Here is a 19,648-nt window from a genome sequence, read left to right as displayed (position 1 = left end):
CTTTCAAAGAAGCAAGACATAACGCATTTGGTGAGGACAAACCATCAAGGGAATATACAGTTACTCACAGAAGCCTAAAGGTAGCAGAACAGGCAGATAAATTGGTTAAAAAGGCATACAGGGCACAGGGGGCCTTGAGAGAGTGCAGTGGAGATTTATCGAAAACTTGAGTGATTTTAGCTACAAGATTAGGTGGAGAAGTTGTGATTGTTCTCCTTGGAGTAAAGGAAAATGAGGGGGGATTTGATAGAGGTGCAAGATAATGACAGTTTTGTATAAGGTAGACAAGGAAAATCTGTTCCCATTAGCTGATGATACAATACATGGGGATATAGGTTTATAATTTTGCATTAGAGATGCAAAGGGAATGTGAATTTTAGAAAGTGAGCAGTAATGACTTGCAACTCACTGCCTATGAGGGTGTGGAAGCAGAAACAATCAATGACTTCTAAAGGAAACTGGACAGACTCTTGAAGAAAATAAACTTCCAGGGATACGGGGATAGAGTGGGGGAATGGGGTTGCTTTATAGACTCGGGGAGGGCCAAATGGCCTCCTGTGCCATATTTGAGATGTATAGAGTAAAAATCATTTTCATGGCTGAGACATATAGTATAAGAACAGAGTGGTTATATTTGAACTGTTAGAACCAGTCAAATTGTAGCCAGAGAACCGCATACTGTTGCTTGGAAGGATGTAATCGCATTAACAAAAGTACAGAGATTTATGAGGTTGTTGCTAGGAATGGAGAATTTTAGCGATGAGGAAAGATTGGATAGGCTGGGGATGCCTTCTTCAAAACATAGGAAGCTGAGGGAAGATTTAGTTGAGATGTATAAAACTGGAATGGTTATGAAGGACCTAATTTGGTTAACAGGTCAGTAATGGGGTGAGGCTGTAATCATTTGGAGAACAGTTAAAGAAAAGTTGCAGAGAAATTGTTTCACCCATGGGATCATAGAAATCTGGAACTCACTGCCAGAAAGGGACAGATTTCCTCATTACACTTAAAAAGTAACTAGATGTGTTTGAAGTCTCATAGCCTATAACATGAGTTGGATATAACATCACCATATAACATGAGTTGACCAAGAGTTGAAAAGTGGGATTAATGGGTAGCACCATGGCATAGTGGTTAGCACTGCTGCCTTACAATGCTAGGGGCCTGGGTTCAATTCCAGTCTTGTAGAAGAATCATAGAAGCCCTACACTATAGAAAGAGGCCATTTGGCCCATCGAGTCTGCACCGACCACAATCCCACCCAGGCCCTATCGTATCCCTACATATTTATCCACTAATCCCTCTAACCTATGCATCTCAGGACACTAAGGGCAATTTTTAGCATGGCCAATCAACCTAATCTGCACATCTTTGGATTGTGGTAGGAAAACAGAGCACCCAGAGGAAACCCACACAGACACGGGGAGAATGTGCAAACTCCACACAGACATGACCCAAGCCAGGAATTGAACCCAGGTCCCTGGAGCTGTGAAGCAGCAGTGCTAACCACTGTGCCACCATGCCACCCAAAGTGTGGTTCAAACAAGACGACAGATTCTTTCTGCGAAGAACGTGCATGAATTTTGAGTTTTTCAGCCCATTTGCTTATGTGGATCCATTACATTGTAATATGGCCTATTTGTATTTTAAACTGCTGAAAGATTCTCTCAATAATAATGCATATGCAGCAGAGCTAGCTGGCTTGAACTATGACCTACAAAGTACAATCTATGGAATGTATCTGGTTGTGAAGGGCTACAATGACAAGCAGTACATACTCCTCAAGAAGATAATCGAAAAGGTGGCCACCTTTGAATATTGATGAGAAACAATTTGAAATAATCAAAGAAGCTTATGAATAATTTTAGAGCAGAGCAGCCTCACCAACATGCTGTGTGCTATCTCAGATTGCTAATGATTGAAGCTGCATGGACCAGCGTCGGGTCACTGTCTGCGCGGAGGTGGCACTTTCTCCTCATGTCTATGCGGATTTCCTCTGTGTGCCTTGGTTTCCTCCCACAGTCCAAAGGTGTGTGGGTTAGGCCTTGCTAAATTGATCCTAGTGTCAGGAGGAGTAACAGGTAAATGTATGGGGTTATGAGACTAGGGCTTGGGTGGGATTGTAGTCTGTACAGACTCAATAGGCCGAATGGCCTCTTCCTGTACTGTAGGGATTGATTCTATGATTAGGCTGGCTTGCTGTTTTATGGGTAAACACAGAAGTGATGGGCCAAATGGCTTCCTCCTGTGCTGAAAATATTCAACGTTTTAATGACTGAATGTTGTAGCACTGACTGTGTGAGAATTTTACTACTATTCCTGGTTTTAACTATTCTTAAAACTGGGTCTCTTTCCCTAATAATGGTTTAATGATCCTTAGATAAAACAAGTGCTGCTTGTCAGATCAGTTCAGAAGCTGAATTTGTGTGTGTGAGTTTACAGATAATTCATTAACTAAACAGCAGCAATTTTTGTGGAAGTGAGTGCTGGATAGAAATATATTTGGATTTAAGAACAATAAACAATATCTATATCATAAATTCAGATAACTTTTACTGTGGCTAATTGGTGTTTTGCTGCGGTTAATGCAACCTAACCTGCTTGGATTAGGAACACCATCTTGGTTGGTGGGGGATCATTTTCATCCTGACCATAGTTCAGATCTTTTCCTTGAGGATTGAGAATTGGTATACTTTCAGCATAGATATTGAGCAGTCTCTCACAATCCCATGCCTTGTTACTGTGCTATTATGTTTGGGTAATTGATGAAGCTGACCAGCAATTCAAACAGACTTTCCTTCCTTCCTGGCTTTCAAAACCTATACTTGGTACCTTCTAATCATTGTTCCCTGATCCAAGCTTTACCAGTCTGTGCGTTTATGTGACTCTGGTTCCAAACCATTGTGGCTGACTCCTAATTGCCCTCTGAAGTTGTCTAACAAGCCATTCTGTTGCATCACCACCTACTTACAACGATGGGCAATAAATACTGGCTTTGCCAATGAGACCAAACCCCAGACTGAATAAAACCCACATATCTTGTCTCCCCTCCTAACATTGTATCAGCATGGGCTTCCCATCAAAATAAACCCAAAATGTCACAGCAATCCATGTGGAAAAGTATGACATGTTTTTAAATTAATTGCTTCTTGGGGGAAAGGCTAACAGATTTGTCTTTATTGGATGGTCTGCTCCTTTAAACAAAAATGTTTTCACTAAAGAAGTGACCGTGTGCAGTGTCTTTGCGGCGAGTCAGGGTCTCAGTGATCCATGACCTGGTTTTGTTTTACTGGAGAGGAACTGAAGTCATTTAATAAAACCTCAGGCCATATTCAGCACCCAGAGTGTGAGACTCACCAGCTGACAGTGATGATACTAACCATTCAATAATGATTACATTAATCGACCAATTTCAGTGGCAAATTTAGTTGACTAACTTTGTGACTTCCATTAAAGTAATCTCTTTTGCCAACTGCAATGGAACATTCAATAACAGTTCTTGTCTATGGCCAACGGGCAGATGGAGATCCAGATCTTCCAATACACCAACTGGTCACCAAGAAATAAGATCTGAAAGACTCTGTTCACTCAGTTATGGGCTTCTGGTACCAGACAGAGGGGGAGCACTTGCTGGCAAAAATGGGGTGGTGAGGATTTGCGATTGGTTCAATATTCTGAACCATATACGTTGATTTTTGTTTTCAGAATAGAATATAAAAGTCAGGGATGCTTAAAGAGCAGTCAATCCATCAAAGAACATTCCTCTGGTCCTTTACCTTTCTTACTCAAACTCACTGAAAGTTGAGAGGTTTGCAGGTTTTTCCAAACATCTGAAGTAGGACTTTAGACCACAACATTGCTATTAGTGGCAAGAGTCCTTACATTGTACCAAATGACAGCCAAATAACTTGTTTATACAAGCAATAAACTCAATCTCCGATTCACAGTCTCTGGACCCAGTAATATGAGTCGTAGTAACACTGCCTTAGGGTCTTTGATCCGTGATTAGGGATTCTTGTGATGTGAGTCCTTGTACCATCACCTCATGGTATCTGATTTGCAGTAACAACCCAATGTAGACGCAACGTAGGAAATTAAAAAAAAATAGCAGGGCTGGCAGTATCTGTTAAGAGGGAAACTGGTTCTAATGAAGAGTTACCAACTTGAAATGTTAATTTTCTCTCCACAAATGCTGCTTGATATGCTGCATGTTTCCAGCTGTTTTTATTTCAGATTTACAGGATTTGGAATACTTGTTATAATAATGACTTCCTGTTCGTTGTGGCCATTGCTTTCTTGGCCCATGGCTAATTAGGAAAGCAAACTGAAAGGTCACAGCCCATCATAAATGTAGCATCATATTTGGAAAGAATGAAAGGCAAGATAAACCAGGAAGTAGATTTTAGACGACACTGAGTGCAGGTTTTGAAAGCCTGTAAACCATGGGAAGAAAGGATAACCAAGAGATTTATCAATGTTGATGTAGAAATGTGAATAGAATACCTTGTGATGAGTAAAGAATGTATGTCCCAGACTATCTAAAAGAGGGAAAGGCCAATTGAGGATTGTGCTCCTGAAAGAGTTGAACTTGTGTTGATATTTTACTGTGTGTAACACACATCCATTGTCGAGAGTGGGTCAATGGGATATTGAGGTGAAGCAGAGTTCCGCCATGGGATGGATCTGTACATGAGGATGCATCAGTTCTTCTTTTACAGACTGCTGCAATAGCTTTTGGTAAGTATTATTGTTTCTGTAGCAAATGCACTGGCTGTACTTTAATCACAGTAAAAAGTCTGACAACACCAGGTTTTAGTCCAACCTATTTATTTGATAATATACTCGCAAGCTTTCGGGTTAGCCCCTTCGTCAGGTGACCCTTCGTCACCTGACGAAGGGGCTAACCCGAAAGCTTGCGAGCATATTATCAAATAAATAGGTTGGACTAAAACCTGGTGTTGTCAGACTTTTTACTGTGTTTACACCAGTCCAACGCCGGCATACCCACATCATGTACTTTAATCAACAACATTTTTTGTGACACATAACAAATGGAATACTTTGTTTTAAAACAATCAAATAAGTAGACCACATGCAAAGCTGCTTTATAAACTCACCCAAGATAAAAAATGACAGGGGTCACAAATGGATCCATGTGAACTAACTTGATACAACTTGTTTTTACAGTAATATCAACAGCTGCTGTGTTCTGCTCACCTCATTGGCAATGACATTGGAATGGAAGTGTTACAATTCCGACTGCATTTAACTTTAAGTAATTTTATTGCGTTCAATCATGTTATTTCTTGCAGAGGTGTTTGACAAAATGTCTCCTTTTTACAGAATGTAAAGACAAGAACTCCAAATTCTTCCTCCACTCCAATTCCTTTGCCAGTTGCCTTTCAGTTGGGATTACTTAGCCCAGTTGCCAAATAACTTGTGTGTAGTACGAGTGATGCGAATTGTGTGGGTTCAATCTCTGTACTGGCTGTGATAGTTCCTGGAGGTTGCCTCTTTACCGGGTCTCATTCTTGGTATCAAGTGAGTCAATGGGGGATTGGAATGAAGCAGAATGAGTTGGGCCATCTAATAGGTAGATTGCTCTATGACATTCTATTTTGAACTATAGCAATGCACAAACTGGAAGAGATACTGGGGAATAATTACAGTGATTCTCACCAGGGACCGGACTCAGAGTCAGGGATGGGTATATAACTGCTATTTAACCTAAAGCTATATAACCTCTTGTCTCTAACACAGAGAGAATCCTATTGTCCCTTGTGGATTATGACTAATTATCTCATTGCCTTTTGGACTTGTTATTTTGATTATCCTAACAGCTTGGGAAATATTTAGGTTTGCATAATATTCAATTCCCGCTGTTTACAATAACCTTAACTGGAACTAAAAATTACACCCAACTATTTAACAAGTTTTCTGTATCTTGGACCCTGGCTCTGTATTGAAGATCTCCTGGCTGCTTCCTTTGTTCATTTAGGTTTGGAGCAAATGTTTCCAATTGTGACTTAGGTCAGAGGTAGGGACCAGTGAGAATTCAGGAGAAATTTATTTGTCCAAATAGTGGTGAGTATGTAGAACTTGCTCCCACAGATGAAGCATAGGTACTTTTAAGAGAAAGCTAGTTAAGTGTACAAAGAATAAAAAGGAATAGAAGGTGGAGGTTCATGTGGAGCATGAACATTGACATGGACCATTTGGATAAACAGTCTGCTTCTGTGCTGTATATTCTATATAATTATATTCTATTCTTTGTCAATTTAATAGCAAATGTGAATGTACTCTTTCAAATCACGTACTTGCCAATCAGTGGAAATAGGTTGTGATATGGAAATAGGAAAAACCATCATAGTTTTGAACACCCGTCAGCTCCCATCTTAATGTATAGTTCTTGATTAAAAAAGGCAACTTCTCTGATCCCTCCTCACAAGTAAAACTTTCGCCCCAGGATCAGTAAAATTATTCTACACTCACTCTGTAATCTTATGAAGTAGACTCGGAACTGGACACAATGTTCTAACCAATAATTGTCAAGAATTAGTATTAATACCTCTCAAGGCACTGGGATTTCTTTACTGCCATTTTATCGACATAGCAAAGTAGCTTATGTAACCACAAAGTGACCAGAATTCCCAGGAGGATATGGTGAGAACAGGAACATATGAACAGGAGGAGGCCATTCAGTCACTTGTGCCCATTCTGCAGTTCATTCAGATCAAGGCTGTTGTGGATCATCATTCACTGTTTTTTGATTCCAAAAGCAGCTCATGAACTTGAATCTCACCAACAACTTGTCTTGATTCCTCCAAGCTGACACTATAATTAAGAAAGCTCTACTTTCTCAGGAGGTTAAGGGAATACGACATGTCTGCTCCAGGTCTCACCAATTTTTACAGATGCACAGTAGAAAGCATCCTTTCTGGATGCATCACAGCTTAATGTGGCACCTGCTCTGACCAAGACTGTAAGGGTTGTGAACATAGCCCAATCCATCACGCAAACCAGCCTCCCATTCATTGACTCCATCTACACTTTTCACTGCCTCCGAAAAACAACCAGCATAACCAAGGACCCCATGCATCTGGGGAATATACTCTGTTCCACTTTCTTCTGTTGAGAAAATGTTACTAAAGCCCGAGATCACGTACCAATTGACTTGAGAACAGCTTCTTTCCGGCTGACATCAGACTTTTAAATGGAACTATCTGATATTAAGCTGATCACCCTCTACACCCTAGCTATGACTGTTACACTGTATTCTGCACCCTCTCCTTTCCTTCTCCCCTGTGTACTCTATGAATGGTGTGTTTTATCTATATAGTGCATAAGAAACAATACTTTTCACTGTATCATAATACATGTGACAATAATAAATCAAATCAAATCAAGGAAGAGCAAATCAAAAGAGAGAATGCTGGAAAATGTCAGCAGGTCTGGCAGCATGTGTAAGGAGAGAAAAGAGCCAATGTTTCGAATCCAGACGACCCTTTGTCAAAGCTAAAAAGCATAGAAAGTAGAAGATATTTATACTGCAGGGTGAGGGAATGAAAGATGAGTCATAGCCATAGAAACCAATGCTAATGGCAGTCCGCAGAGAGAATTAAGGGTGTGAATGGCCAAACGGCAGAGAAGCAGTAAGCTGTGACAGATGGAGATGTTCAGCAGCGGGGGTGGGGGGAGGTCGTGTGTGTGTGGAAAGGAACAGAGATAGAATGTAGGAAAAGAGGAAGCAGAGGGAGAAAAGAACATAAGAAATAGGAGCAGGAGTAGGCCATCTAGCCCTCCGAGCCTGCTCCGCCATTCAATAAGATCATGGCTGATCTGAAGTGGATCAGTTCCACTTTCCCACTTTCTCCCCATAACCCTTAATTCCCTTGTCTGTCAAAAACCTATCTACCTGTGACTTAAATATATTTAGCGAGGTAGCCTCCACCACTTCAACGGGCAGAGAATTCCAGAGATTCACCACCCTTTGAGTGAAGAAGTTTCTCCTCAACTCTGATCTAAACTGCACCCCCCGTATCTTGAGGCTGTGCCCTCTAGTCCTACTGTCCTTTCTGAGCGGGAAGAATCTCTCTACTTGTACCTGTCCATCCCCTTCATGATCTTACACGTCTCTAATAAGATCCCCCCTCATCCTTCTAAACTCCAACGAGTACAGACCCAGTCTATTCAGTCTCTCTTCATAGTATAACCCCCTCATCTCCGGTATCAGCCTAGTGAACTTCCTCTGCACTCCCTCCAAGGCCAATATATCCTTCCTCAAGTGCGGCAACCAAAACTGCACACAGTACTCCAGCTGCGGCCTCACCAGTACCCTGTACAGTTGCAGCAAGACCTCCCTGCTTTTATATTCTATCCCCCTCGCTATAAAGGCCAGCATCCCATTCGCCTTCTTGATCACCTGCTGCACCTGCAGACTGGGTTTTTGCGACTCATGCACAAGGACCCCCAGGTCCCTCTGTACCGTAGCATGCTGCAGCTTTTCGCCCTTTAAATAGTAATCCCTCCTACTATTATTTCTGCCAAAGTGGATAACCTCACACTTGCTAACATTATACTCCATCTGCCAGGTCCTCGCCCACTTGCTCAGCCTATCCAGATCCCTCTGCAGACTTTCCACACCCTCCACGCAATTTGCTTTTCCACTCATCTTCGTGTCATCAGCAAATTTCGTCACCCTACACACAGCCCCCTCCTCCAGATCATCTATATAAATGGTAAATAGCTGAGGCCCCAGCACCAATCCCTGCGGCACTCCACTAGTCACCAACTGCCAACCAGAATAGCACCCATTGATACCAACTCTCTGCTTCCTATTAGACAGCCAATCCTAACACCTTACCCCCAACTCCGTGCACCCTAACCTTCTGTAGCAACCTTTTATGAGGCACCTTATCAAACACATTTTGAAAATCCAGAAACACCACATCCACCAGCTCCCCTCTGTCTACCGCACTAGTCACATCCTCATAGAAATCCAATAAATTTGTCAAACATGACTTCCCCTTAATGAATCCGTGCTGCGTCTGCTCTATCAAACCATTCCTATCTAGGTGCCTCGCTATTTCTTCTTTGATGACGGATTCAAGCATTTTTCCAACTACAGACGTTAAACTAACCAGCCTATAATTCCCTGCCTTTTGTCTGCTACCTTTTTTAAACAGCGGCGTAACATTAGCCGTTTTCCAATCTTCTGGCACTTCCCCCGAATCCGGCAAATATTGGTAAATAATCACTAAGGCATCCACCATCACCTCTGCCATTTCTTTCAGAACCCTGGGATGCATTCCATCCAGTCCTGGGGACTTGTCCACCTTCAGTCCCATTAGTCTATCAAGCACTGCCTCTCTAGTGATAGAGAAAAACTGGCAAACTACAAGACAAAGGAGCAGAGAAGATAATGGAACAGTGATGAAGTAGGGGGAAAAAGTGGGAGGGGAAGAAAAATGAAGACAATAAAGAAATAAAAGGTGGAGAACAGTAAAAAAAATTAAATAAAATGGAGTGAAAACAAGGGGGCTGAGGTGCAGTAGAGCAAATCATCTGAAGATGAATTCGATGTTGAGACCGGAAGGCTATAAAGTGCCTAGCCGGAAGATGAGGTGCTGTTTCTCCAGTTTGTGTTGAGCTTCGCTGGAACATTGCAGCGAGCCAAGGACAGACATGTGGGCATGGGAGTAGGGTCGTGTGTAAAAACAGCAAGCAACTGGAAGGTCAAGGTCCTGACTGTGCATAGATGGAAGGTTCTCAGCAAAGCAATCACCTAGTCTTCGCTTGGTCTCTCCGATATAGTGGAGGCCACATTGGGAGCAACGAATGCAATAGACCAAATTGAAAGAGGTGCAAGTGAAACACTGCTTAACCTGGAATGAATGTTTGGGACCATGGATGATGTGCATAGAAGACAGGTGTTACACCTTCTGTGATTGCATGGGAAGGTGCCATGAGTGACAGAAGAGGTGGAGGACTGGACGAGGTTATCTCGGAGAGAACAGTCTGTACAGAATACTGACAGAGGGAGTGAAGGGAAGATGTGTTTGGTGGTGGCATCACGCTAGAGTTGGTGAAAATGGCGGAGAAGTATGCTTTGCATGTAGAAGCTGGTGGGGTGAAATGTGAGAACAAGAGGCACTCTAATCTTGCTCTGGGAGGGACAGGTGGGGGTTGAGGGTCATGGTGCAGGAGATTCCAGCATCTGCAGTAATTTGCTTTTATCAAGGGAGGGCAACTTCTCTCGGGCTTCTAAAGGTTCTTCTGCAAAAAACTGTTTGAAGATAGAGTCTTTGGAGACAATCTTTTGCTCTTCAGTTATTCCCAAAAGTACCCGAGTGGTTGTGCTGGAAGTGCAAAGATCAGACCCTTGCATATGGCGATGAATTTGAGAAGCTATGATTGTGTTTGAGAAATGGAGATATGCAATAAAATTATATTCTTAGGACTGCTGATATATTCTGCAGGTACAAAATGGAACAACATTGTTCCATTTATCAAACTTGGTGCACCTTTTCTCAACAATCACACTCCTTTCTCACCTATGTTTCTGTGGCTTTCCAAAGGATTGCATTAGAACTAGTAAAAGGGGCCGGAAAGATATTGGAAAAGGTCAGTAGTTCTAACAAGTCTGTCACTTCTTCAGAGATTGGGCCCAAACGACTCAGTTCTTTGTTTCCTCAATCTCTCCTCCGTCAGAAATACATTCCAGTGTCTCTTGAAACTGCCTCAATGCACTACCAAAGCCCTGACTGTCCTTTGATTCAGCTGAGCACACAGGTTACTTTCTGACAGATCTGTTAACATATTGATGAGGGTGCTTGTAGATGGAAATTGAGTTTCAATTAGTATCCACAGCCAGGCTCAGAATGCTATCTTTCCGCTGCCCAGCAGGACTGGAAAAATATACCGACTAATAAGATCCCCACTATCTCACTAGATAAAGGGCCTTCTACAAGCACAGGCCTTAGGAAATACAAAGGGGAATCTGCATTTTGTTTCAAACAGTACTGACTTGTTTCTGGAAACACTCAGTTAAACAAACACCAGACTTTAGGTGTCAGCTGTGTTTCAGTGGTAATAGAACATAGAACATAGAACACTACAGTACAAACAGGCCCTTCGGCCCACAAGTTGCGCCGATCATATCCATACCTACCAGGCCATGGAACTATCTGTAACTCCCAATCCCATTAAATCCCATGTACTCATCCAGAAGTCTTTTAAAAGACCCCAGCAAGTTTGCCTCTACCACCACCGATGGCAGCCGATTCCACTCACTCACCACTCTCTGAGTGAAAAACTTACCCCTTACATCTCCTCTGTACTTGCTTCCCAGCACCTTAAACCTGTGTCCTCTCGTAGCGACCATTTCAGCCCTGGGAAATAGCCTCCGAGAATCCACCCTATCTATACCTCTCAACATTTTATAAACCTCTATCAGGTCGCCTCTCAACCTTCGTCTCTCCAGGGAGAAGAGACCTAGCTCCCTCAACCTATCTTCATAAGGCATGCCACCCAATCCAGGCAACATCCTTGTAAATCTCCTCTGCACTCTCTATAAGAGTAGGAAGGACTACTACTTACAGGGCGAAAAGCTGCAGCATGCTACGGTGCAGAGGGACCTGGGGGTCCTTGTGCATGAGTCGCAAAAACCCAGCCTACAGGTGCAGCAGGTGGTCAGGAAGGCAAATGGGATGCTGGCCTTCATAGCGAGGGGGATTGAATATAAAAGTAGGGAGGTCTTGCTGCAACTGTACAGGGCACTGGTGAGGCCGCAGCTGGAGTACTGTGTGCAGTTTTGGTTGCCGCACTTGTGCAAGGATATTTTGGGAGTGCAGAGGAGGTTTACTAGGCTGATACTGGAGTTGAGGGGGTTGAGCTATGAGGAGAGGCTGAATAGACTGGGCTAGTACTCATTAGAGTTTAGAAGGATGAGGGGGGATCTTATTGAGACGTACAATTGATGAAAGGGATGGATAGGGTAGAGGTGGAGAGGTTCTTCCTGCTCAGAAAGGACAGCAGGACTAGAGGGCACAGCCTCAAGATAAGGGGGAGGGGCAGTTTAGAACAGAGTTGAGGAGGAACTTCTTCACTCAAAGGGTGGTGAATCTCTGGAATTCTCTGCCCGTTGAAGTGGTGGAGGCTGCCTCGCTAAATATTTTTAAGATGCGGGTTGATGGGTTTTTGATGAGAGAGGGGATTAAGGGTTATGGGGAGAGGGCGGGAATGTGGAACTGAGCCACGACAGATCAGCCATGATCTTATTGAATGGCGGGGCAGGCTCGAAGGGCTAGTTGGCCTACTCCTGCTCCTATTTCTTATGTTCTTATGTTGAAGTGGTGGAGGCTACCTCGCTAAATATATTTAAGACGCGGGTAGATAGGTTTTTGATAAGAGAGGGGATTAAGGGTTATGGGGAGAAAGCGGGAAAGTGGAACTGAGCCATGACAGATCAGCCATGATCTTATTGAATGGCGGGGCAGGCTCGAAGGTCTAGATGGCCTACTCCTGCTCCTGTTTCTTATGTTCTTATGTTTATGTTCAATAGCTTCCACATCCTTCCTGTAGTGAGGCGACCAGAACTGCGCACAATACTCCAAGTGGGGTCTGACAAGGGTCTTATAAAGTTGCAGCATTACCTCCCAACTCCTAAACTCAATCCCTCGACTAATGAAGGCCAGTACACCATACGCCTTCTTGACCACATCCTCCAGCTGCGAGGCCGATTTAAGAGTCCTATGGACCCGGACCCCGAGATCCTTCTGCTCCTCAACACTGCTAAGACTCCTACCCTTGATATTGTACTCCTTCATCCCATTGGTCCTGCCAAAATGGACCACTACACATTTATCCGCATTGAAGTCCATCTGCCACTTCTCCACCCAGTATTGCATCCTATCTATGTCACGTTGCAACTTCTGACATCCCTCCAGACTATCCACAACACCACCAACCTTCGTATCGTCGGCGAACTTACTAACCCATCCCTCCACTTCCTCATCCAGGTCATTTATGAAAATGACAAACAGCAAGGGTCCTAGAACAGATCCCTGGGGCACTCCACTGGTGACCGACCTCCATGCAGAAAAAGACCCATCCACAACCTCTCCTCTTACTCTCACCTCTTACCCCAGAAGGTTGTGGGTTCAAGTGCCACTCCAGAGACCTGAGCACAAAATCAAGGCTGATGTACCCAGTGCAGCACTGAGGGAGTACTGCACAGTCAGAGTGTCACCAGATGAGGCATTAAGATGAGGCCCCCACCTGTCCCCTCAGGTGGGTACAGAAGAAGATCCCTCGAGCACTATTCAAACAATAGCAGAAGGGTTCTCCTCAGTGTCCAGGCCAAGATTTATCCCTCACTCAACAACCAACCAGGAAAATATGCTCAACCAATGTAACACACCAGTTTGGCCCCAGCTGGCACACTATGTCCAGTTCTGGGCATCATTCTTTAGAAAAGATGTGAAGGTTTTGGAGATGGTGCGGAGAGATTTACTAGAATGGACCCAGGGATTAAGGATTTCATTTATGTGAATAGACTGGAGCAGCTGAGGTTGTTCTACTGAGTGGAGAAAGCTAAGAAGGGATTTGGTAGGTCTTTAAGACAATGAAGAATTAAAATAGAGTAAATAAAGTGAAACTAAACTGATTCCAATCAATGAAGAGTTCAAAACCAGATTTAAGTAACTGACAAAAAGTGATGACCTGAGGAAACGCATTTTATCCAATAAATAACTTGGATTTGGAATACATTGCCTAATAAGGTAGAGGATGCAAAATCTATTGGTGCTTTCTAAAAGTTAAATGCTTGAGAGAGAAACATTTGCAGGGGTATAGGGAAAGAGGATAGAGAGGCACCACCTAAATTGTAGTCTAAAAGAGCTGATATAAACTCAAAAGCAACTACAATCTTTAACACAGTAAAATGTCCCATTGCACTTAACAGGAGCATTATCAAACAAAAGCTTACACTGAGACATATAAGGATATACTGAGGTAGATGAAAGAGGTAGATTATAAGGAACATCTTAAAGGAGAGAAGTATGAGGGAGAGAGTTCCAGAACTTAAAAGCATGGCTACCAGTGACGAAGCAACTAACACTGGGATGCTGAAAAGGCCAGAATTAGAAGAGTGCAGATACTTCAAAGGATTTTAAAGCCGGAGAAGATGGCAGAAATGGGTATGGATAAGGCCATGAGAGATTCTGGAACAAGGACAAGAATTTTAATATTGAGGGATTGCTTCCGTGCGAATTGATGTAGAGTGTGGGGTGGGGAGGGATGAGGGAACAGGACAGGAGTTAGTTGGGAATTGTCAAAAATAGAGGTAACATACGTTTGTTTAATTTGATTTATTATTGTCGCATGTATTGGTATACAGTGAAAAGTATTGTTCTTCCCTGCTATACAGGCAAAGCATATCGTTCCTAGAGAAGGAAATGAGAGAGTGCAGAATATAGTGTTACAGTCATAGCTAGGGTGTAGATCAATTTAATGCAAGGTAGGTCCATTCAAAAGTCTGAAGGCAGCAGGGGAGAAGCTGTTCTTGAGTCAGTTGGTACGTGACCTCAGACTTTTGTATCTTTTTCCCGATGGAAGAAGGTGGAAGAGAGAATGTCTGGGGTTCGTGGGGTCCTTAATTGTGCTGCTGCTTTGCTGAGGCAGTGGTAAGTGTAGACAGAGTCAATTGATGGGGGGCTGATTTGCATGATGGATTGATCAGCAGATGAGCTGAGGTAGGGGCAGATTTGAGGAATGTTGTAGGGGTGCAAAGAAATGGTCTCAGTGATGGTGTTAATGTGTGCTCAGAAGCTCATCTCTGGTTCAAATATGACACTAGACAATTGTCAGGGAGAACGACAGAGTTGGAGGCTAGGGAAAAGGGGCTCATGCTGATGAAAGAGAATGCGTTTCAGTCTTCCCAATATTTAGTTGGAAAAAATTTCTGCTCATCCAGTAGGATGTCAGACAAACTGAATGACAGTTTAGAGATAGTGAGGAAGAGTTCAGAGAAGTTGTGGTGAGACAGAGCTGGGTGTCATTAGTGTAACTGTGGAAACTGACGCTATATTAGTGGATGATTTCAGTGAGGGGCAGTGTGAGATGAAAAATAGAATAGGAAATAAGTGTGTGAACCGAATGGCCTCAATTTGTACAATGATAGAAGTCTGATAAAAACAGATTAACTGGTTATTTTCATATTGCTGTTTGTGGAACTTTTATGTGTGTAAATTGGCTTCTGCATTTCCTATATTACAATAGTTAATTTGCTTTGGGGATGTTTTGAGGTGGTGAAAGGCAGTTTCAGTCTTTGACTCAATATGGTATCTCAGGTTGGTTGAAGGTAGCTTTCACAGGTCAGTGTAACATTGCCTTGTTTACTGAAGGTCGCTTTTTTTCATGAAAACCTGTTTAACAAAGAACATGTTATTTCAACAGGGAAGAGAAACATTTTCTCATGTTTCTCAGAGCAACTTCATTTTCAAGTGACACATTTCAAGATGATTTACCTCACAAAAGCATAGACTGGAAATGAACTTACCAATTTTTTTTTCTTAAAAGGTGGAAATTCTTTTGCATGTAACTTCTCTGATTACAAACTGGTTATTCTCTCTTGTGCTGCTTACTTCCTCTATAGTCATGTTAAACCACTGAGCCTGTTTTGTTCTGTCTGCTGCATCCTGACCTTAAACAATGAGAAAATCTCTTGTGCTTTACGTGTTTTTTATTTACCAAGACAGTCACAAAGATCATAGAGCTGCAGTGAGTGGGAGATTCCAGTAACAATAACATGGGCTGAGCAATTGAATCAGGGCAACAGCACCTTGGGGATAGCCAGGGTAACCAGGGCAACTGGTATCTCAGCTACACCAGGGTAACCAAGGCAACTGACATCTCAGCTACAGCCTGGGTAACCAAGGCAACTGGCTAGGGTTACGAGGGCAACTGTATCTCAGCTATAGCCAGGGTTACCAGGGTAACTGTATCTCATCTACAGCCAGGATTACCCGGGCAATTGGCATCTGAGCTACAGCCAGGGTTACCAGGGCAACTGGCATCTCTGCAACAGCCAAGATTAGCAGAGCAGCTGACACAGTGGTACAGTGGTTAGCACTGCTGCCTCATAGCACCAAGGTCCTGGGTTTGATTCCAGCCTTACATGACAATGTGGAATTTGCACTTTCTCCCAGTGTCTATGTGGGTTTTCTCCGGGTGCTCTGGTTTCCTCCCACACTCCAAAGATCTGTAGGTTAGGTGGTTTGGTCATGATACAGGCCTGGATAAAATAACTCTTTTGGAGAGTCAATGCAGACTGGATGGGTCGAATGGCCTCCTTCTCTAGCCTTCAGTTTATAGACAGGGTAACCCACACTATCCCTGTGTCACTCACGACACATCATGTATGTGTAGGGATAAAGAGGTTGTGTAGAGTTTGCTATGTTCTGTCGGAATTCCTACCTTTGAGTGTGTGGGCTACGGGCTTTACAGAATTGCGGTGTGTTGGAGTTGAGCTGGCCGCTGTAACAGGGTAAAAAGCTCCATTGTAACACTAAATCCTCAGAGTAAATACCCCGTTATTAAAATGGTATTTAAGCAGCAGTGCACGCAGCTCACACAATCTTTCCGCACAGAATGGCATTAGGATGTTATCTTCGATTTTCGGTTCTTTGTGAAATGATGAAGTTATTTAAATTGAAGAATGACCTTCCATTCAATTAATCCGGGAGAGAAGGAGCAGCGCTCAAATTCAGTCTCAGTCATTCTCACAACTGATTCCCTCCCTCTCTGCCTTTATCTGCGCGCCAGGGTTTGTTTTTATTCCTCTCTCCCTCTATCTCCCTCCCCCCATCTTTCCCTCCCCCCTTTTCTCTCCCCCTTTTCTCTTTCCCCTTCCCCTCTCAATTTCTAACTATCTCCCTCCCACTCTCCCTCCCCCCTTCTCCCCCCACGCGCCCCCCTTTCTCTATCTTTCTTTGCTCCAGCTCTGTGCGCCCCAGGGCCGGCACTCACTCTCCGGGAGGGCGAGAGAGATGTCCCCGGGTTGGGAGATCTGCTCCTGCCGCCCCAGTTCAACGTGACTCTGTAACAGTTGGATGGATGGTGCCGCCCGGAGCACAACTCTGCATCTACTGGGCTGGGAACCGAGGGGAGAGCCGGGTGAAAGAGCAAGAAATGGGATGAGGAGCTGGGACATTGGATTAGGAAAGGTTTGGATTGGGGATTGTGTCAATGTGAGAGATCAGATACCAGAGGCGGGCGGTGGATTGAGAGTGGGGATGAGAGAGGAGATAAATAACTGGGAATGCCACAGGGGATGAGGAAATAACTGGGAATGCCACAGGGATGAGGAGATAACTGGGAATACCACAGGGGATGAGGAGCTGGGACGGGAATTTGGGATTGGGAGAAAGGGGATAATTTGGCCAAATACCTTCCAGACAACAAGTCCTCCAGAGTCCGGAGTGGGTCATCACTTCCTCGTTTTTCCTGACCGTATCGTTGTCGCTGTCAGACTTGCTCCTGCACACTCCCCGGGAGTACAGCCAGTAATCGGTGCCCACCGCGATGGTCATCAGGCTGAAGGCGGCGAAAGCTCCTACTGTGGTCAGCAGCATCTGCATCCCGCGGTCACACACTCCCATCATGGTGAAAACCTCTCTGTCCGACCCCGGGGCATCGCTGCCCTCCCCTCCCCCGGGCTCCCTAACTCCGGCTGGGCTGCATCGCCCTCAGTCCTCCCGCTCAGGCTCCGGGAAGCCGGGCTGCTGCCGGTACCAGTCCGCACATCAGCCGCTCTGGAGGAGGAGGAGGAGGAGGAGGAGGGGGGGGGGGGGGGGCGCAGAGCTGTCAGCCTCCACTCGTCACTACCGCCTCCACTGCGTGTCTCCCTCCCTCCTCCCGGGTCAGCCGGGGTCACTAAATGTTCAACAGCCGCTTCAGACTGAGCAGCTCCCCCCTCCACCCAGTGCTGGGGCACAGCAAGATCCCAGCTCCCCCCTCCACCCAGTGCTGGGGCACAGCAAGATCCCAGCTCCCCCCTCCACCCAGTGCTGGGGCACAGCAAGATCCCAGCTCCCCCCTCCACCCAGTGCTGGGGCACAGCAAGATCCCAGCTCCCACCTCCACCCAGTGCTGGGGCACAGCAAGATCCCAGCTCCCTACCACCCCCCCCCCCCCCCGGCCGCTCCATGGGGTTGGAGTCTCTGCACCCCCCAACTCTGTTTAATCATCCTGACTCCCCCCACCCATATCTGAGCTGATTGGCGGGGTGCCCCAATCAAGAAGAGAAATCCATTCCCACAAACAGAGCACAGGAATCTCACAGAATCGCTCAAATCCCAGGGAAAGTGTTAAAGCTGCAGAGATGTTCACTCAGAGCTGAAAACTCCCCCAGGACATGTCTGACCCCAAACTCTCTCCCCCTGCAAACCCCCGCTCCCCTCCCGCAAATTCTCTCATTCTCCTCCCTGCAAACCCGCTCAGCCACGCATTCCTCCCACCGCAATTCTCCCCCCTCCATCTTCCGCACTCCTGCAATACCCCCTCTCCCCCCTCCCGCAATCCCCCCTCCCGCAATCCCCCCTCCTGCAATCCCCCCTCCTGCAATCCCCCCTCCTGCAATCCTCCCCCTCAATTCCCCCTCCCGCAATCCCCCCCGCAATCCCCCCTCGCCCCTCCCGCAATCCCCCCTCTCCTCCCCTCCCGCAATCTCCCCTCCTCCCCTCCCGCAATCCTCCCTCTCCCTCCCTCCTGCAATCCATCCTCTCCCCCCTCCCGCAATCCCCCCCCGCCTCCCGCAATCCCCCCTCCCTCCCGTAATCCCCCCCGCAATCCCCCTCTCTCCCCTCCCGCAATCCCCCCTCTCCCTCCCTCCTGCAATTCCCCCTCTCCCCCCTCCCGCAACCCCCCCTCTCCCTCCCTCCTGCAATCCCCCCTCCTCCCTCCCGCAATCCCCCCCCCGCAATCCCCCTTCTCTCCCTCCCGCAATCCCCCAGTCTCAGCCGATTCCAGCTCTCGCCTTTTCTGAATCAGAAATTGGATCTTTCACAGATGGTCCCGGCTCTCAGTTTGTTTTCCAGTTCACAGCTGAGAGCTGCTCCATTCAGAAAGTAACTGGCTCCAGTTTGTAACAAAAAGTTATTTAATGTTTGTAACGACAGGTTGGTGTTGGGGACATCAGGAATCAGTGCTTAAACTTTGCTGACGGCTTTAACAGTATCAGCCAATTTAAAATAAATGGATTAACCCCAACGTGAAAAGTAGGTTATCAATCCCAGTGACTCCCAAAGAGAAGAGGAAAATTCCAGAGTAAAGCTTCACAGTTGCCCCTCCCTAGGTACCTCTGAAACTGGTGTGAGCTGTCATAGATATAGAAACTCTACAGTGCAGAAAGAGGCTGTTTGGTCCATTGAGTCTGCACCGGCCACAATCCCACCCCTATATCCCTACACATTTACCCACTAATCCCTCTACCCTACACATCTCAGGACACTAAGGGGCAATTTTTAGTATGGCCAATCAACCTAACCCGCACATCCTTGGACTGTAGGAGGAAACCGGAGCAGCCAGAGGAAACCCACACAGACATGAGGAGAATGTGCAAACTCTACACAGACAGTGACCCAAGCCG

The 19,648-nt window shown here is 45.3% G+C and overlaps 1 protein-coding gene across 1 annotated transcript in view; it reads right to left on the bottom strand.

Annotated features, from left to right (window-relative positions):
• The window catches only part of LOC145354663 (voltage-dependent calcium channel gamma-3 subunit-like), a 46,698-nt gene extending 28,882 nt beyond the window's left edge, over positions 1-17,816 (bottom strand). Inside the window, exon 1 of the mRNA XM_080206095.1 lies at positions 17,450-17,816. Coding sequence (XP_080062221.1) covers positions 17,450-17,663 — 214 coding nt within the window. The 5' untranslated portion in view covers positions 17,664-17,816. The remainder of the gene's footprint in view (positions 1-17,449) is intronic.
• Positions 17,817-19,648: the final 1,832 nt, after the last annotated feature.

Source organism: Carcharhinus amblyrhynchos, chromosome 18 (assembly GCF_965287045.1).
Source record: "Carcharhinus amblyrhynchos chromosome 18, sCarAmb.v2.hapA, whole genome shotgun sequence".
NCBI lineage: Eukaryota > Metazoa > Chordata > Chondrichthyes > Carcharhiniformes > Carcharhinidae > Carcharhinus > Carcharhinus amblyrhynchos.
The sequence above is the reverse complement of the archived record's forward strand: the minus strand, read 5'-3'. Positions and strand labels throughout refer to the sequence as shown.